At 42.1% G+C, this 19749-nt stretch overlaps 1 protein-coding gene across 1 annotated transcript in view; it reads left to right on the plus strand.

Annotated features, from left to right (window-relative positions):
* The first annotated feature begins 346 nt into the window (after positions 1 to 346).
* The window catches only part of KCNC4 (potassium voltage-gated channel subfamily C member 4), a 42737-nt gene continuing 23334 nt past the window's right edge, over positions 347 to 19749 (plus strand). Inside the window, exons 1-2 of the mRNA XM_018557248.1 lie at positions 347 to 1199; positions 15342 to 16272. Of these exons, the coding sequence (XP_018412750.1) occupies positions 591 to 1199; positions 15342 to 16272 (1540 nt within the window). The 5' untranslated portion in view covers positions 347 to 590. The remainder of the gene's footprint in view (positions 1200 to 15341; positions 16273 to 19749) is intronic.

Genomic DNA, 19749 nt, shown 5'->3' on the forward strand with positions numbered 1-19749 from the left:
CTCAGCATATGATACGGCTGTGTTGTGATGACAGCGACACCTGCGCACCACAAGCTGCCCACTGTCTATAGACTTTGCTCACGTTTGTACGGCTGCGATCGCTGTGTAAAGCACAAGTTGTTTCTCTCACTTGAAGGCCAATGATTAAAGCGCCATCGAAATAAAGCTCCAATGTATGTAACTTCGTACTTGTGAATAGAAAGGCCTACGCACTGCCTGGGAAGGAACAGGTTCCCATGTTTGTGTGGGAAGTATTAAACTGAGGAGCTCGATCGGCTTGTTGCACAGAAGAGAGACAACACTGACTTTGTGAGTTTTGTGTGTGTGACATCTCCCCTGGCTTTGTGTCCTTACCTGCACAGGGAAGTGGCTTTTTTTTGGTGGTAGGTGTCTCCGATTGCTGAGCCGATTCTCCAATTGCCGGAGACAAATCATCCTCCTCATCATCAGAGTCACTCCCCTCTCCAACGCCGAGCTCTGGCCGCCCGTCTCTTCCTCTCTCTCTCGATCACCTGTTGGAAGGGCGCCCGGGGGGGGTCTTTGCTTGTCCTCTACCGACCATCAAGAGGTGTGGTAACCGAGGAAAATCTATGATTAGTTCGGTGTGTGTGTCATCTTACCGAGGACGAAAGTCTGGGAACAAGCCATCCTCTAAAACATGTCTGAAGGAAGAGATGGCAAAGGTGGAAGACTCTGGCAAGATCACCATCAACGTCGGGGGCACTCGGCATGAGACCTACAGGAGTACGCTGAGGACGCTGCCAGGGACCCGCTTGGCGTGGCTGGCGGAACCCGAAACCTCCAGCCACTTGGATCTGGACCCGCAGCATAATGAGTATTTCTTTGACCGGCACCCCGGCATCTTCTCCTATGTGCTCAATTACTACCGCACGGGCAAGCTGCACTGCCCGGCCGACATCTGCGGACCGCTCTTCGAGGAGGAGTTGGCGTTTTGGGGCATCGACGAAACCGATGTGGAGCCCTGTTGCTGGATGACCTACCGCCAGCACCGGGAAGCGGAGGAGGCTCTGGATATTTTCGAAAACGTGGAAGCCGAGGATACAGATGACGAAAAGAATTCAACTCCGGAGTTGCTGTGCGTAGAGGAGACGCCTGACAGGTCCAGAGTTCGCTGGAGGAGATGGCAGGCTCGAATGTGGGCTCTCTTTGAGGACCCTTACTCATCTCAAGCTGCTAGGGTGAGTGCCCCACCCTGTCCTAACTCAACTTCAAGGGGTGCCGCATGTGTGTGTGTTTGACGTTGCTGTGGAAAGGATACTAGTGCAGGGGTGGGCATACTCGGCCCTCCAGGTGCTGTGGAACTACAAGTCCCGTCATGCATCTGTCTGTGCGAGTCATGCCTGTGGTGGGGAGAATCCTGCAGTGTCTTATGGGATTTGTAGTTCCACAACAGCTGGAGGGCTTTCTTTTGCCCACCCCTGTACTAGAAGGTAGAAAGAGAGAGATTGCAATGATAGGAAACTTTGGCACTCTAACTGTGGTGGAACTACAAGTCCCATGAGATGTGGCAAGACAGCCACAGGTATGACTCCCAAAGGCATGATGGGACTTGTGGTTTCACAGGTGGTTTCCCCGTGCTACACTGGAGGGAATTGAGAAACAGTTACAGAGACAAGTTCTAGCTCAACTGTTGCCATTGCCCATTGCAATCAATCAGCATCTACCTTTCATTTTTTCCACACAGCTTCGAAAATGAAAATATGAAAGCTGATTGGCTGCACTCCAGTTGAGAACAAAGTTTCTCTCAGACACATTTTTTTAATTCCCCCCCCCAGTCAGAATCCCTCGTTTTTAAAGACCTGGCTTTTCATTTGTTGCTTTAAAGTGAATCTCTGGCCCGTGCTTTTTTTTTTTAATGTTAGTTTTAGGGATATCAGGAAAGGATTAGAAGAATGGTCAGGTTTACGCCCCAGCTAGGGAGATTCACCCTAGCTACTTTCACTGGGAGGGAAAAGTCAAATGTTATGGCTGTCGCTGAGGGGAAAACTTTCAATAGGGACAGCGCTAATCTCACCACACCACACGTGCAACAATCTAATTGTACAAAAAACAATATTAACCTGCGCTATGGTGATCCATTTTCACTCGAATCCAGTATTGAATAGATGACAACTGCAGTGTAAATAGAGAAACACTTCTAAAATACAACTCAAACAAATCGCCACGCTTATCAATGTGCACACATAGAAAAATCAATTGTGAAGCATATGACTCAATATCGCAAACTGCAAATCAATTTTCCTCATTCTAACAAATGCAGTAATAATAATAGAACCATCAAATAATGTGTTAGGAATATCCCACGGTGACATAAGTAGAATAACTGGATAAAGTTCATAACAAATGAGTGGCAATCCGCCAATCAGAATATGTAGATGAAGTCCACAAGTGAAAAATAGTGTAATCTTCCAAAAAGTGCTTCACACCTCCGTGCAAGTGTAAGAAATCCACACTCAGCAGATCCTAATGGCTATCATATTTCAGATATGCGCTTTTTTCTCTTTAATCCTCGCACAGAATCCGGTCTCCAATCTACCGCGTCTCCTCAGCGATCTCCAAGGAGCCAGGAACAGGTTTATACCCAAATTCGTTTGCTTCTCTCACACTTCTTAGATGGAGTATGCGGCTCAAAGTTATGGATTTAAAATCCATCGCACACTATTTCCTTGTGAAAAAGTCAAGAGTGGGCGGAGCGTGCCGACAAACGTGGATAGTGGCGTCATGGAGGATTTTCTGCTCGATTTGGATTTTATGTTTGTAAGTGTTTTTTTTAGTCTTTTAATAAATGCTATTTTAAAGCATACAACACTATGGGAGATTTTTAATCCATTACTTTGAGCCGCATATTCCATCTAAGAAGTGAGAGAGAAGCAAACGAATTTGGGTATACATCTGTTCCTGGCTCCTTGGAGAACGCTGAGGAGACACAGTAGATTGGAGACCGGATTCTGTGTGAGGATTAAATGCTGGAGGATTAAGGAGAAAAAAACACTTCTGGCTTATCTGAAATATGATAGCTTTAGCATTAGGATCTGGTGAGTGTGGATTTCTTACACTTGCACGGAGGTGTAACGTGTTTTTTTGGGGAGATTACACTATTTTCCATTTGTGGACTTCATCTACATATTTTGAATGGTGGATTGGAAGATTACACTTACCGTATTTTTCCGTGTATAAGACGCTACTTTTTCATAAAAAGGCTTACCTAAAAATAGAGGGGCGTCTTATGCACGGGGGGGGGGGCGCCGTTTTGAAAGTGCTGATACCACTGCAAACTAGCCTCACAAGTGAAACTTCGGATTGCAGAGACAAGATAACAGTTCTCCTCCAATCATAAATCTTTTGTATCTGACGTCAGCTGTTGCTGGGGAGAGCGAATTGCAGAGACAAGATAACAGTTCTCCTCCAATCATAAATCTTTTCTACTTGACGTCAGCTGTTGCTGGGGAGAGCGTGTAGACAGTGCCCAGAGCGGTAATGTCAGAGCATTCTGTGACCATAAAAATTTCAGAAAATGAAAAAATACCGGTAAAGCGGCTGAATAAAGTGATTGGCTCAGAAGTGTGATGCATAATATCATTTAAAATATTTATTTCTGAATTTTGGGTAAGAAAAGTTGGGGGCGTCTTATAGACGGAAAAATACGGTATTTGTTATCCACAGTTATTCTACTTATTTCACGTTGGGATATTTCTTACACATTATTTGATGGTTCTATTATTATTATTGCATTTGTTGGATAATTGATTTGTAGTTTGAAATATTGAGTCAAATGTTTCACAATTGTTTTTTATATGTACAGGGCCGGATTTACTCTCTACTGCCCCGAGGTCGGGTTCCTGAATGCACCCCCCTCCTCGCCAACACGCCCCCCTCCAGAATGGCAACTAGGTCGCAGGGTTGGGGTTTTTTTTTGTTTTTTACTTTATCACTTTTTAATTTTAATTTTTTACATTTTTATTTGTCTTAACTTTTTTTTTTAGTTTTTTATAAATTTTTTTTTTCTTAATTAGTTTTTTATTTTTTAAATTTTTTTTAGTTTAATTATCATTTCTTATTTTTTACTTTTTATAAAAGAAGTTTACATTTTTATTCTTTTTTTTTATTCCTCTTAACTTTATTGCTATTACACAAGAGATAACAAGCCTCTGTGTGATAGCATTTACAATACAGGAGTTTGAGCACAGCACTGTGCTGTCTCTCTTGTGAAAAGCTGAGTTGGGAAGGCTGTGAGGACACTCGGCAGCATCGCTGGGATCACTTGTAGTAAACGGAGCGCCGGCTTCCCCGCTCTACATTTAGCCCTGAATGCCCGCAGCAGGGCTAAATGTAGAAAAAAAAACTACCCGCCATGCGGCTGCACTGCCCCTCTACACTCTACTGCCCCAAGGCCAGGCATCGGTGGCCTTGTGGGAAATCCAGCCCTGTATATGTGTTCACCGATACCAATTACCAATACTTTTTCTTAAAGGGACAGGTGACACTTTCTCTAAAACAATACAGACTGGTGATTTTAGGGAAGTTTCTTTATAATTATGAAGAACTGTAGCTCAATCCATGATTACACAGCAATGGAGAATGGCAACCAGCAATCATGGATTGCTGAGATTTGCCATTCTCTATTGCATTTGATTAGTACTTTGACATACACCAATAAAAGAAGAACAATAGGCAGCCGCAGTATAAAAGTTTACTTACCTGTTCTCAGGAGGTTATGTCAGGCTCCAAAAGGGCTGCAAGGGTCACTCAGAGGTGCGGCGGTGTCTGCAGGCATTCACCAGGACTGTGTGCGGTTTCACCAGGTCTGCATGCAGATCTCACCAGGGCTGTGTTTGGGTTTCACGAAGTCTGCGTTCGCGTCTCACCAGGTCTGCATGTGGGGCTCTCTAGGGCTCCGTTCGCATCTCACCAGGTCTGCATGTGGGGCTCTCCAGGGCTGTCCTGTCTATTGCTTGGCTCTGCAGGGCTTCATTCGTGTCTCACCAGGGCTACATGCGAGTCTCTCCAGAGCTGCATGCAGATCTCGCCTACGTTTGGGTGTCACCAGGTCTGCATGTGTGGCTCTCCAGGGCTGTATTCACGTCTTACCAGGGCTGCATTTGGGTCTCACTAGGGCTGCATTTGGGTGTCACCAGAGCTGCGTTCGCGTCTCACCAGGTCTGCATGTGGAGCTCTCCAGGGCTGCTTTCGCATCTCACCAGGACTGCATGTGGGGTTCTCCAGGGCTGTCCTGTCTATGCTAGGCTTTGCAGGGCTGCATTTGGGTGTTACCAGGGCTGCATGTGGGGCTCTCCAGGGCTCTACCGGCTATTGATACGATCGTGTCTCACCAGGGCTGTATGTGCGGCTCCCCATGGCTCTACCGGTGGGTGCCAGGCATTAAGCTCTCCAGCGCAGTACAGCAGGTGTTGGGCTGTCGGTCTCGGGAAGGAGAAGATGTGCGGCTAGACCGGCACTGCCAAGGACAGCTACTGCAAGGTCCTCAGCAAGCTGCCTGAGGTCCCCAGAAAGCGCTGGAACTCAGCCAGCTGAACGTGTTAAACCACTTGCTGCCCGGAGCAATTTCTTACATTTGCACACACAATGAAATCTGAAGTTTTGGCTAGAAAACAGCTTCAGACCCCCAAACAATGATATATTTTCTAAAAGCAGAGGCTCTGTAGAAAAAAAAAATTTTAGTTGCAATTTTTTATGTCACAAGGTATTTGCACAAATGTTTATCAAACAAGTATTTTTAGGATACAATACACTAAATTAAATTTAATGCATAGAAACAGAATATAATACCCAATTTGGCCAAATATAAAAGATAGGGTCACGTCGAGTAAATAGATACCAAACATATCAAGCCTTAAATTGCTGCGTCCGTAAAACCGCAAAAACTACAATAACCAAAATTTCGCATAGGCAACGGTTTAAATGCTTTTACTGCTCATCAGTTTATTGTTAACAGTGATTGATGAGCCTAGAATTATTGCTCTCACTCCGATGCTCGCAACAATATGTAACGCGTGGCACAATTTTCCTTTTTGCATTGAGGCGCATCCGGCCCGTGTTTGTGCTGTATGTGCGTGCGCAGGGACTTTGAATTTTTTTTTTACGTTACTTTTATTTTTATAACCACTTGAAGACCAGGTGTTTCACCCCCTTCCTGGCCAGGCCATTTTTAAGTATTCAGCGCTGCAGTACTTTGACTGACGTTTATTCCGTCATGCAATGCTGTACTGAAATGAATTTCATACCATTTTGTGGGGACAGATAGAGCTTTCTTTTGGTGGTATTTAATCACCACTGGGGGTTTTATTTTTTACTATATAACAGAAAAATTTGACAAAAAAACATTTTTCCCTATAAAATGTTATGAAACATTTATCACCCCACTTTTTTGGTACAATATAAAAGACGATGTCACGTCGGGTAAATAGACACTAAACATGTCAAGTTTTAAAATTGTGCGCGCCCGCGAAATCGCAGAAAACGGCCGCAACCAAAATTGTCCATAGGCGACGCTTTAAAAGCTTTTACCGCTCATCAGTTTAGTGTTATCAGTGATTGATGGCCCTAAAATTATTGCTCTCATTGCGACGTTCGCGGCGATATGTAACATGCTGCATAATGGGCGCAATCGTCGTTTTCGTATATAGGCGAACCCGACGCATGTTTGCGTTTATGTGGGGGGAGGGGCGGGGGACTTTAAAACATTTTTTGTGTTTTTTTTTAATTATTATTTGTGAATATTTTTTTAGCTCCTTTATTTTTTTTAATGCTTTAATTTTAATTTTTTTTTAGACTTAACTTTATTGCTATCACATAGGGGACTAAGAAATCCCCTATGTAATAGCCAGTTCACCAAACAGGTCCTCTTTATGGAGACATCAGGGGTCTCCAAGACCTCTGATGTTACCTAGGGACCCCCAGAGAATCTGATGAAGCAGAGATCTGCTTCATCAGCTTCTCTCCGGTGTTCTGCACCGAAGAGTGACACTGAATGCAGGAAGTGATGTAATATACATCACTTCCTGCATTCGGGGACAGGAAAAGAGATCAAAGAGAGATCGTTCACAAACGGCCATGGACGGAAGGTGGTTAAAACATTTTTACACTCCACTTTATTGCTGTCACATAGGGGGCTAACAAGCCCCCTATGTAATGGCAAATATAATGTGACAGGTCCTCTTTATGGAGACATCAGGGGTCTTTAATATCTGCTTCACCAGCTTCTTCTTCTGGCTCTAGGAGCCGGAGAATGTGCCCAGTGACACCGGAAGTGATGTAATGCACATCACTTCCGGGTCCAGTGATCGGAGGAGAGATCAATGGCTGTAAGCCTGCTGATCTCCCTCCGATCCATAATGGGAGACCCACTATGCCGGTCCCAGGCTCGCGCGGGGGACAGCGGAGCCCAGGAAGCCGATGGCAGCACTGGCAGGGGGGACGACACGCAGTGCCGCACGGTACAAGCGATCCGGCGCCTGTACAGACGCCAGATAACTTGTATTTAAACAGCAATCGTCTGCTGTTTAAAACGGTACCAAGAACAGGGCTGCAGCAGGCGTGTTCGCGGTATAACCACCTGCAGCGCATGACGTGTATTTACGTGAACCCGTTGGAAGTGGTTAAAAATGTTAAGGGTCAGTATCGGTCTTTAGAATTGGGTGCCCTGTATCGGCACCGATACTAGTATCGATATCGGTGCATCCCTACTTCAAATACAGTCAAAGATTAGGCCTTATTTACATGGCCACAGAGATCCATACAAACATGATGATGTTATGACAGGATGTGGCTGTACATTAGTAAACAAAGTTACAAGCATGAACAGATGTACTCTCTTGCACGCAGTCTGTGTCCAGGGATGTACCTCCATGCCCTTAGGCAAGTATACACTCTGAGGAAGGTGCAGCTGCAGCCTGTCATCGATTTGTACAGGCGGCTGCATGCACCACTTGTGACTCCCCATTACCTCCTGGCCACAAAAACAAATCCCTTTTTTATCACCAGATGAAAGAGGCCCTGTCACTAAACTAGTATTCCAAATGTGGATGTGGTACTGCAGGACTGAATAACTCACTGGCTTATTTTCCAGTTGTGCCCCCTTGCCGTAGTGTCTCATTCATGCTGCTCCAGAAGGTGAAGTCTCAGGGCGTGGAGTTGAGGTGCCCATACACCTTACAACCATCGCAAGACTTTTGTCTTGCGATGTTTGTAAAGTCATTGAAAAAACGTACGATCTGCTCATCTTGGACAGGCAGATCGTACTTGCGTACCGTGCGGCATTTGTCTTACGAGCAGGCAACAAACCAGCCGACAATCGTACGATCCTCAGCGGGTTTTCGAGCCTGCTCGTAAGACAAAAGACGTGCGACCGTACAGTAGAAACGGTTGCACGCCTTCCATTCACCTGCCGATTATCGTACGATGGCGGTTTTCCGGCGATTACTTAAGTTGCAGTGAACGTTTAGTTACTTTAAAGTAAGGTGCAATTACACTTGTCACTGGCCCTGATATACTGTTTAAGGTGTCTCCTTTACCTTGCAGGGTCCCATGGAGCCACCCTTGTGTGCGTTAGTAAGCTGTGTGTGTCTCCAGAAACACACAGGTACAGCAAGGCAAGACACTCCCTGCTCCCAACTCCTCCTTCCTCCCTTCTACATGCTAGTAGATGGATAGCTGCTGGAGACTGTGCTCCCGCTTGTGATGTTGTCCTGAACAGGAAGTTCAGGGCAGCTGAGCTGAGTGAATTGGAGCCTTGACTGTAATTGCTTGGACAAAAATTAGGGCTGCAACTGACGATTATTTTTTTTAAATGGATTGGTTGGCCGATTTATTTTTTCGATTAATCTGATTAAAAAAATGAAATACCATATTAATTTAAAATAAAATACACAAATGGGGAGTTACAAACATAGACAATATATAGACAATATAATAAAATATCCAAACTTTTATATAAAATAACATGCCAAAATTGGACAAAAATACAAACATATAAAAGCTGGGTGAGGCGGGGAGGGGAAGCGTATGTGGAGCCGCAAGCAGCCCAACAAATCGACTGGCCAACTAATCGATAATAAAAATCTATGACAACAATTTTCATTATCGATTATTATCGACTTAGTCGATTAGTTGTTTCAGTCCTAGCTGGATGTAAACAGACCAGGCAGTGGGCGGGTGCAATAGCAGGCTGGCTATTGCACCTGTCCACTGCCTGCTGTCAATCAGCAGAGGAGGGACCTGAAGGAGACAGTTCCTCTGCTGATTGACAGCAGGTAGTGGGCGGGTGCAATAGTCAGCCTGCTATTGGCTATTGCAATTTGAATAGCAGTCTGGCTATTGTACCCAGTGTAGGGTCACAGCGGTGTTGGCTGTCAGCCGATCACTCCTCCCACTGGGCGACAGCTGCAGTGGTCTGTGTCCCCTTCAATCGTAAGGGACACAAACCGCAGCGGGCTCTCAGCGGGGAGGAGCGAGCTGCAGAGTGGTGGCGCAGGGGGGAGGTTTGGGGGCAATATATATTTATTGATCTGGATTCATTATTTAAAAAAAAAAAAAGGTTGAGAATGTAATACTACTTTAAGCTCACTGCAATAATCACTAAATTGGGCTCCAAATGTATTCTCTGAGATGTAAAATAGGGATGCACCGAAACAATTTTTTTAAAGTACTTTCTCTCAGGTACTTGCCAATACCAATTACCACTTACTTTTCACTTAACTTTACCAATACTTTTTCTTAAAGGTAAATTTTTTCTAAAACAATACGGACTAATGATTTTAGGGCAGTTTCTTTATAATTATGAAGAACTGTAACTCAATCCATGATTATACTTGTCCTGATACAAAAAATAATTTGAACCAAAACCGTATTTAACATGCTAAGAAGTGCTTCTCATTGGTCAGTGTGGTCACCTTGGTCAGTGTGGTGCACAATGTGCGAGTGAAATTCAAAATCCATAGTGTATGGCTGCACTGAATAGTATACCTTTACCGGCGGAGGGAAAGGACCTTTTGTCAAAAGTTAAGTAAGGGGCGGGGGGGAGATTGTTGGCTAGATTTAAGAGGGTAATTCCATTTTTCCCAAACAACTTGGGAAATTGAACTTGCCCTTTAATGTGCATTGTGTGTGTTAGAGAGCGCTGCTGCCCCATTACCACAATATGGCACACAGTGGAATGGGAGCAGCACTCAGCGCACACACACAATGTCCTACACATGCGTTTATTCGTACGCAGTTGGGAGGGCGGAATTTTTTGTTATTTTAATTTTGTATTTATTTTTTTAGCACTTTTTTTTTATTATTTTGTTTTTTTTCTACCTTTTTTTTAAAATAGCTTTTATTGTCTTAAATTTTTTTTTTTTTTTTAATTTTTGTATTTTGTAATCTTTTTTTTTATCACTTTTTTTTTCCACTTAACTTTATTGATATTACTCGGGATAACAAGCCCCTATGTGATATCATTTGGAGGTGACAGGTTCTCTTTATGAGTCTGCCTGTAGGGATCTCACTGCAAGATACAAAATACAATTTATTAATTAAAGTAGACAGAATACTTTTCTGTAAATAAACTCCGCTCTTTACTTCCCAAAAAATCTAAATCTAAAACATTAAGAAATGTGCACATTACATCCCTAAGCAAATTATAAAGTCCAAGACAGCACTATTTACATTAAACAGAAATATACAAAACATTCAAAGTGCAATATGATCAACAAAATTCCGCTTGATTCTTCTGTGCTTTCGACACCCTCTGCCTTGGAAAGCGGCTCACCCAATATTATGACCCCCAAATAAACGTAAGGTCAAACAACACTTAAATGTGTGCATCTCTACTGATCCATTTTGAGACCGGCTCTTTCGACAAATAATTTTAACGAAAGCTGTATTTAACCATGCTAAGAAGCGTTTCTGCGCTGACCAATGAGTGAAATTAATGGTAAAAGCCGCGCTGTGTGAATGAGACCGCAAAGTGTCAGATATAGTAGATGCTGACCTTGGAGTAATGTGATACAATGTGTAAAAAGTGCAAAACAAAAAAGAAACGCATTTATATAACATGCACCTTAGTGTAAAAGTAATTGCTACAAAATATCCATAATGAAAAATCAAATGCACTAAATATTAACTGTGAATCAATGTGATGACACTACGAGTTTCCACTTTTTATTTTATTTGATGCATGGGCCTATTCGGATGAACTGTCTGTTTCCAACTCCTGAGACTGCAAGAGTCTGTACCTGAGACCTGTTTTGAATTAGAGGAACAGCGCATACAGACCCTGGTGGGTCTCTGCTAAAGGTGAGGTGCATTCCAGAAGATTTCTTTGTTGATGGTCACAGGAGACTAAGTTTATTCTACATCCAATGTTTTATCTTCTATTTACTTAATGGACTATTGAAGATCCAGGATCATGGACATTTTTTAACCATTTATTATTTTCACTGGAGTGCAAGTTACACACATGCGTTTTTCTTGTCGGTATTCTTTGCACATTGCATCACATTGATTCACAGTTAATATTTAGTGCATTTGATTTTTCATTATGGATATTTTGTAGCAATTACATTTACACTAAGGTGCATGTTATATACATGCGTTTCTTTTTTGTTTTGCACTTTTTACACATTGTATCACATTACTCCAAGGTCAGCATCTACTATATCTGACACTTTGCGGTCTCATTCACACAGCGCGGCTTTTACCATTAATTTCATACCTTATATCTGACCACACAGATTTCAGCTGCTGCTTAACTTGATTAGAGTAGTGGCGCGAGGTTTCACATCATTGACCAATGAGTGCTCGCAATTTGCCAGCGAAATTCAAAATCCATAGCGCAGGGCTGCACTGGGCAGCAGCATGGGGTACAGACTGTGCACTCATACCGGTGGAGAGGAAGGGCTGTTCGCTGAAAGGTAAAGGTGGCCATACACTCTACAACCATCGCAAGACTTTAGTCTTGCGATGGTTGTACAGGGATTAAAAAAACGTACGATCTGCCTATCTTGGACAGGCAGATCGCACTCTCGATCTGAGGGGCGGGCTTCCGATGACCGCAATGCTGAAACTTACCCTTTATGCACATTGTGCGTGTTAGAGAGCACTGCTGTCCTAGCACCACAATTTGGCGCACAGTGGAATGGGGTAGCACTCAGTGCACACACACATTCAATGCCCTGCGTGTGCATTTATTTGCATGCAGATGGCGGGGTTGGTTATAATTTTTTTTCATGTTTATTTATTTTATAATTTTAAAATTTTTATCACTTTTTCTTTATTTAATTTTTTATTTATCTTTTTTTGTAAAATATGTTTTTTTGGGCATTTGGGGGTGACAGGTTCTCATTATGGAAGCTGTGACCTCTAATACAGAAGTTTGAGCACACGATTGTGCTTGATCTTCTATGACAGCTGAGACAGGAAGGCTGCGAGTACAGCTTTCCTGTCTCAATCCGCTCTGCTCCCTGCTCTCCATCTTGATGTAATCTGCCATGGTCCCAGGAAGAGCAGGGGACCCCGAAAACCATGGTGGGGATAGAGACGGCTGGTGAGGTGATGGACCATGGAGGGGGTCCGGCGGGGGGAAGGGACAAACAGGCTGCTTACAAGTGATCTGGGCAGCTCTACAGCCACCCAAGATCACTTGTACAAATCGGCTGCCCTGCTTTACATTTAGCCCTTCTGCTTGCACAGCAGGGCTAAATGTAGAAGAAAAACACCTGCCCGGCACCCGGAACTGCATGTCCCAGGCATCAAGTGATAGGAATTGCGCACCCCTGACTCATCTGAACCATGGAGCCAGTTTCTGCTGGACTGGTCCCTCAAGCCATGCTCTCCCTCCGCTCTGGTGGTCTAAGATCCTAGCAGCCAGCCAGCTCCATGGTTCAGGTGAGTATATTCTTTTTATTTTCATCCCTAGATGAAAACGAGCATCTAACCCTTGAAGTGCGGGACTTGCGCCACTGCAAGGGTTAAGAAAATTTGTGTCTGGAGTTCTGTTTAGCCAGTTCTCCCATCTAGACGCCATATAAATTCCCAATCTTTCACTTTTCTTTACTGTAATATCACATTTTCTGTGTTTGCGCTTCAGGAGAGGGAAAGTTGACCCTTTACTGTTGTTTTTCTACATATTCATTTTCACATAATTCTTTGTATAGCAGATGAAATGTCAAATCAGTTTTGCAGTGGAATGAGCCATGCTGGCGGGTGATCCTGCCAGTCCCCTTGTGTATAAACCCGTCCTGTTTGTTGAACATTCTAAGACTCATTCGACATTTCATGAACTTTACTTTTTGTTTAGGGTTGTAATGTGTGCATTCATTAAAGTGGACCTGAATTCAAAAAGTTTTGCTATGTTATAGGGAACGTCTGGTATGTTAGGGTGCGTAGGCACTTCTCTACCTAGCTTCATTGCTATATATCTGCAGTGTGAGATCTAAGACACTGTTGCTTGTCATTTTGTCATTGCTAGTTTGCTAGTTTCAGGAGATTTGAACTGAGACTTGGGGATGTCACTTTTGTGCTGCCTTGTTGGAGGCTCTGACATAAGAAAGAAAAGCCCAGTCTCTACAAAGATGGCCGCCTCCAAGTCCACACAGAGACAACGTGCAGAACAAGGCATGGTAAGTCAGTTAAAAGGAAAAGATCAGCTGCATAAGGATTGCAGGAAAGACTGGTGATTAGTTTTTTTGCCCTATACTTCATTATTTTGGCCATAGCTTCCAGTTTCTCTTTGTTGCCGAGGGCTGACTGTCCCAAACGTCATTAGCGATCCTTGCCAAGTGACATTCCACTGCCCATTGAGTGTGCCCTAACTGACTACTGAGCCATTCTCATTGGGCAGTGGAAAAGCAGTAGACAGGGTTTAGCCATGAAGTCAGGAAAAGCAAGCCAGGGTAAGAAATTGAAATGAAATCAAAGAGCCTTGTCTGGCTAATAGAGACAATACTAAGGACGGTGAGGTGTCTACTCCTGTGCAGGACTCTTAAAGCCTGTGCAGGAAAGTTTAAAACCGAGTACTGGTTCACTTTAAAGAGGATCAATAATGATTTTCATGTATTTCTTTTATTCTTTTTTGGCCAGGTAAATACGTGATCTTTATTTTATTTCAGTTCCACTTTAAATGGTTCTAATGTAAGTGAATTTGCCTAAAACTAGAAGGCTTTGGCCGGAGTTCAACTGTATTGGTAACGGTATCAGTATGACTGATTAGTGATGAAAGAGGAGAGTGGTGGTGATGTATACAGTATATCCACTGACAAACTTACCTTGAATGGTGCACATACTACTCCAATACCAGGTCCAGATAGCAAGCCTTGTATCTTAAAGTGCATACATATTTCTAATATATACATTGCTAGATACACCAGTCTCTTTTTTGCCCTTATATTAGTGAATCCAACTGATAATACAAGTAAACAGCTAATATGCAGTCTGTCATGCTGAATAACCAGTGTAGCACTTTGCACGAGTGAGCAGAGGGTGAGCCATTTGCATATTACAATTTTGCAGGATTTGGGGAGCCTATGGTGTATGAAAAGACAGGTGAACGTGTTTGCAGGCATTGAATGGTAACTATATTTGATTCTTCAAGCCAGTACAAGCAGTCCCCGAGTTACGAACATCCTAGTTACGTACGACTTGTACTTACAAAAACGGAGGTCCCAGGCTGTTCCGTGCACGTGCCGATGTTCGTAGTACTGGAGGGATCCTGAGTGGTAATAAGTATAATCACTCTAAGTACCAGTTAAACAGCCAAAGGATGCCTCAATGGATGCTGGTGGTGCATGCAATCAAGGGGGGTGGGGGTGGGGGTTAACCCTTCCCTGTGCTATCCAAAACTAAAAAATGTACCTGTTCCAACTTGCATACAAATTCAACTTAAGAACAAACGTACAGACCCTATCTTGTTCGTAACCTGGGAACTGCCTGTATATGTAATTTTTAAGAGTATTGAAATGGGAAACTCTGAGCTATTTATTCATTTGGGGTATAGGGTGATATAGGCAGCTAGTAAGTGTGCCTACCCTCAAAACAAAGCTGTGAATTTCCTATGTCAGTTTTCTTCTGACATCTGTATCCTTTACATACAGTACATGAAACTTCCCTGTCCTAGTACCCTAATTATCTATAACAAAAATGAAATTCTTAGTTTTTGTAAATTTGAAGCAAAATCTATAACATAAACCTCAGAATGAATGGGTTCATTTAAGTTTAAGTGATAAACGTCATATTACACACAGATATCTCATGCAAATAGTTTGTGTTTTCAGTGATTAAAATGGAAATTTATATTTGCCTTTTTAAATTCCTCATCTTTGCAGCTAGTGGCTTTTACTTCACTCTTCTTCATCCTGCTGTCTATTACTACTTTCTGTTTGGAAACTCATGAAGCTTTTATTGTGGACATAAATATAACACAACTTGTCATAGTGGGAAATGTGACAGAAACCCTCGTGGTGCAAGAAGTGGAAACAGAACCCATTCTAACATATATAGAGGGGGTCTGTGTTTTCTGGTTCACGTTGGAGTTCCTGGTTCGAATTGCCTGCTGTCCAGATAAACTGCTTTTTATTAAGAACATGCTAAACATCATAGACTTTGTAGCCATTCTTCCATTTTACCTGGAGTTAGGTCTTAGTGGGTTGCCATCCAAGGCTGCAAGGGATGCTCTAGGATTCCTACGCGTAGTACGCTTTGTCAGGATACTGCGTATCTTCAAATTGACAAGACATTTTGTTGGGCTACGAGTTCTTGGACATACCCTTCGGGCTAGCACCAATGAATTTCTTCTTCTAATCATCTTTTTAGCTTTAGGGGTTCTAATATTTGCAACTATGATCTATTATGCAGAAAGAATAGGTGCAAAAGCATCAGATCCAACTGGAAGTAATCACACGCACTTCAAGAACATCCCAATAGGGTTCTGGTGGGCTGTAGTCACTATGACTACACTTGGATATGGAGACATGTATCCACAGACCTGGTCTGGCATGCTGGTTGGTGCCTTGTGTGCTATAGCTGGAGTACTCACAATTGCTATGCCTGTTCCAGTTATTGTGAATAATTTTGGAATGTATTATTCTCTTGCAATGGCAAAACAAAAGCTTCCAAAAAAGAAAAAGAAACACGTCCCTAAGCCTACTCAGCTGGACTCCCCATCTACAGCTAAATCGGAGGACTCCTTACATCGTACCAGCACTCAAAGTGAATCCTGTCCGTTGGCAGTAGAGGATGTTACAGAGAAGAAGACAGGTAAGATGCAAAGCAAACTTGTGCAATGACGTAGACTGATAATGGCAATGCTGCCTTTTTAATCAGACATCAGGTAACTAACTAACTCAATAAGAAAACAATACAGATACATGGTAATATAATGTCATTTCTGAATTACTGTTATGTGTAGAACATACAGCTAAAGAGAATGAAAGAATGAACCGAGGTTCTTTACTGTCACTATAACAATACAGTACACTTTGAATGTGAATGTAATTAGATATCACATCTTTTTTTTAATCTCTGCTCTTAAACATTTTTCAACATGAAATAAGTTGCTGAAATAACATAATCCTGGCCAGGCACAGAATGATGCGATTGTTCAATAAAATGATAAATGCTGATCATTTTTGTTGAAAAAGAATGACCAGCCTAGCACAGATCCAGCATTCAGCCAAATCATTTGATAATATAATGAAGTCAAATATTATGGTTATATCATTGTTTATCCTTACATGCATGGCCAGCATCATATCTGACTGCTATGGTAAATAGATGTAAATGATAGTAGTACTCCAAACAGAACCTTTTGTATTCTATTTTTTAATAGCAGGTAAGTAGGGTTGACACCTTTTCTTCAAGCGAAACCCGAACACTCTAGCGACGCACACAATTTTTTTGGGGAAAATGAGTCGTGGCTTATTCATATGTAAATAGTGCAACCCATTCATATGTAAATATCACAGTTGAGACTACTTCCAGTGGGGGGCCAGTAGCTCCTAGCTTAATTTTGGTTGCCCCTGTCTCCCTGACATCTTGTGTCAGGGTTTTTGCGGCCATGAAACCCAGACACAGCATTCAAAACCCAGACTGTCTGGGTGAATCCTGGACAGGTGGCAACCCTACAGTTAAGTATTACAACCACTGTAAGCTTTATATAACGGTGTCCTCACTGGGGAGATTCCTGTTTACTTCCCATTTGGATGACCACACAGGTAATTCATGGGAACACAGACTAAAATAACATTTGACACCGGTTCTAAACCTACCCCACCTTATTCAAAACGTAGTTTCCTTTTTAATTTGGGCATTAATGTCAAATTAAATTTCAACTCCAACCAAAACTTTTTATTTTGTTTGGATCGAGTGGACAAGGATTAGAGCCAATGGCAGGTTTTTATTGCTGGTTTGGGGAGATTTTTCTTCACTTCTTGTGAAGACAGGAAGAAACTTTTCATTCGGGACTCCAATGGCGTGGGAAGGGCTAGAACTTCTGACAATGTTTTTATTGCTTTCTGTACCATCCTGTTATGGGGGAAAATTCTTGTATTCCTTTTAAGGTAATTACAGAGAACAGAAGTGAGGAAAAATCTCCCAGTGGGGTCATAGACCGAAATAAAGAGAGAACAATTTTAACTCTTCCCCACTCTATCAAAATATTTCTTTACAAATAGATTTTGATGACTAAATAGAATATTAATTCTTGAAATTCAATATCATGTACACATATGCAAATATTGATTAACCTTCCATTTCTCTTTAGTGCTCTATTTCTTCATAGCGTTGTTATGTATAACTTTGTTTTAACTATAATTAGATTGTTGCTGAAATGCAGTGCAAACATCGTTTTTAAATAAAGGGGTTAATTTACTGAAGGCAAATAGGCCGTTTACTTTGCAAGGGAATTTGGACTTAGAAGGGGAAGTTGGCCCTTAGTTTAATGAATGAGGGGAAGCTCATACTTTTTAAAAAATCTCCTTGCACATGATTGGGTTTTCTTTACAAAAGTGACGTTACACCACATTCACAAAGCTAAGGGAAATTTCCCCTGCAAAGTGCAAATTCCCTTGCAAAGTGAACTGCCTATTTGCCTTTAGTAAATCAACCCCAAAATGTCTATACTTGACATGCATATTAGAGATGGAAATAAAACTACTTGTTAGTGATTGTTGAATGAGGTAATTGTTCATCACTGAGTGTTGCACAAATAGCTTTGTTTTAATTGCATATAGTAGCATTGAAATACAAAAGTATTGATCTGTATGCATTCTTATTATGATATTATTAATCCCTCAACTTCACTAGGCCTTGGCACCTTTTGCCATCAATCTTGTGTCAGGGGAGTCCAGGGTCTCAGGTCTGTGACCTACACCCTCATAGGTGTGACCCAAGGTACAATGGCGTCCAGCAGCATCAGTGGAATTCATACTTTAGTAAATCGGAGGCTCAGTCGCAAAGTTACTGGTTTTCATACCATGAGGAACGCAAAGGCTGTAGCTATACGGAAAAGTGATTTTCTATTGTTTGTAAAAGTTATAAGATGTACCCCACATTTCCCATCTATAAAGCTCCTGGGATTCATACTACAGGAAAAGAAGGAATCCCAACCAAGATACATCCAATACAGACTAAGAAGACGAGTACAGAAGAATTAGGACAGGGACTTAAAGGAAACCTTAAGAAACCATAAGATAACATGGAGGCTGCCATTGCTGATTTTTTTTTTTTTTTTTTTGGTATTGCTGTTTTTTTGCAATGCCAATCCAATTACTTTAGTTCTTTCTGAGTGACTGATCAAGTATGCAGATCAGATATACCTGAATACTCTTTTCCTGATCTGAATGGTTTTTCAATGTCAATAAATCAAACATGAATTAAAGACAGAGTGTGGTACCTAGCATTTTCAGAGGGAGGTCAGGAATGGCAGCCTACATAGCAATACTCCATGTTTAATCCAGGCTGCCCCCTGTAATACTCTATTTTCACCACAGCACGTCCTCAGTCATCTGGGTTGAATGATGCCCAGCGTCACTCAACTAAGAAAACGGAGAAAGTATAACAGTAGGTAGGGAGGTGCGAGGTAAGTGGGTGGCACCACACCCCTATAACTGATAAAGACAAGCAAGGATTGGCTGCAATTGAGCCTGGGGTTTTTTCAAGGTGCCACAAAATACATACAGCTACAGGTGTGAGGTATAATTATAAAACCTTCTTTATTTCTTAGAACAAGCTGAAAACATATTAAGATACATATAAAGGCCATGTCAAATAGTCAATACAGAGTAGATTTGGGATGAGCAACCGTATACATATCTAATACCCCCATTCAAAAAAAGGGTATGTGGCAGGTTATTCTGAGGTTTGACGCATTTTGGACCAAGCGGCTTTTTTGTTTTTTTTTCTAATTTCTCTAGAGAATGCTAGAGATTGAGTTGGGAGCCAGAGATCGCTCTCACTAGAACTACTTACTGTATACATGGACTGGCACCCTCTGTCTTTTCATTTATTTTTTTTCATACTGGCTGATTCACATATATTATACAGCTTCAGGAGGATTTTTGTTTGATTCTCCATTACCCTCATTGGGAGCCATGTATGGAGATTAACCTCTCTTCCCCCTCCTGTGTAGTTTGGAATTTGAGTGGTGAGTGTGATATGATTTCCAGACGCTATTTCTGGTGAATAATTGATTCATATTATATGATAAAAAGGAAATGTATATATAGATATTTATAT

This window comes from Nanorana parkeri, unplaced genomic scaffold (assembly GCF_000935625.1).
Source record: "Nanorana parkeri isolate BGI_ZX_2015 unplaced genomic scaffold, ASM93562v1 scaffold276, whole genome shotgun sequence".
In the NCBI taxonomy this organism is placed as follows: domain Eukaryota; kingdom Metazoa; phylum Chordata; class Amphibia; order Anura; family Dicroglossidae; genus Nanorana; species Nanorana parkeri.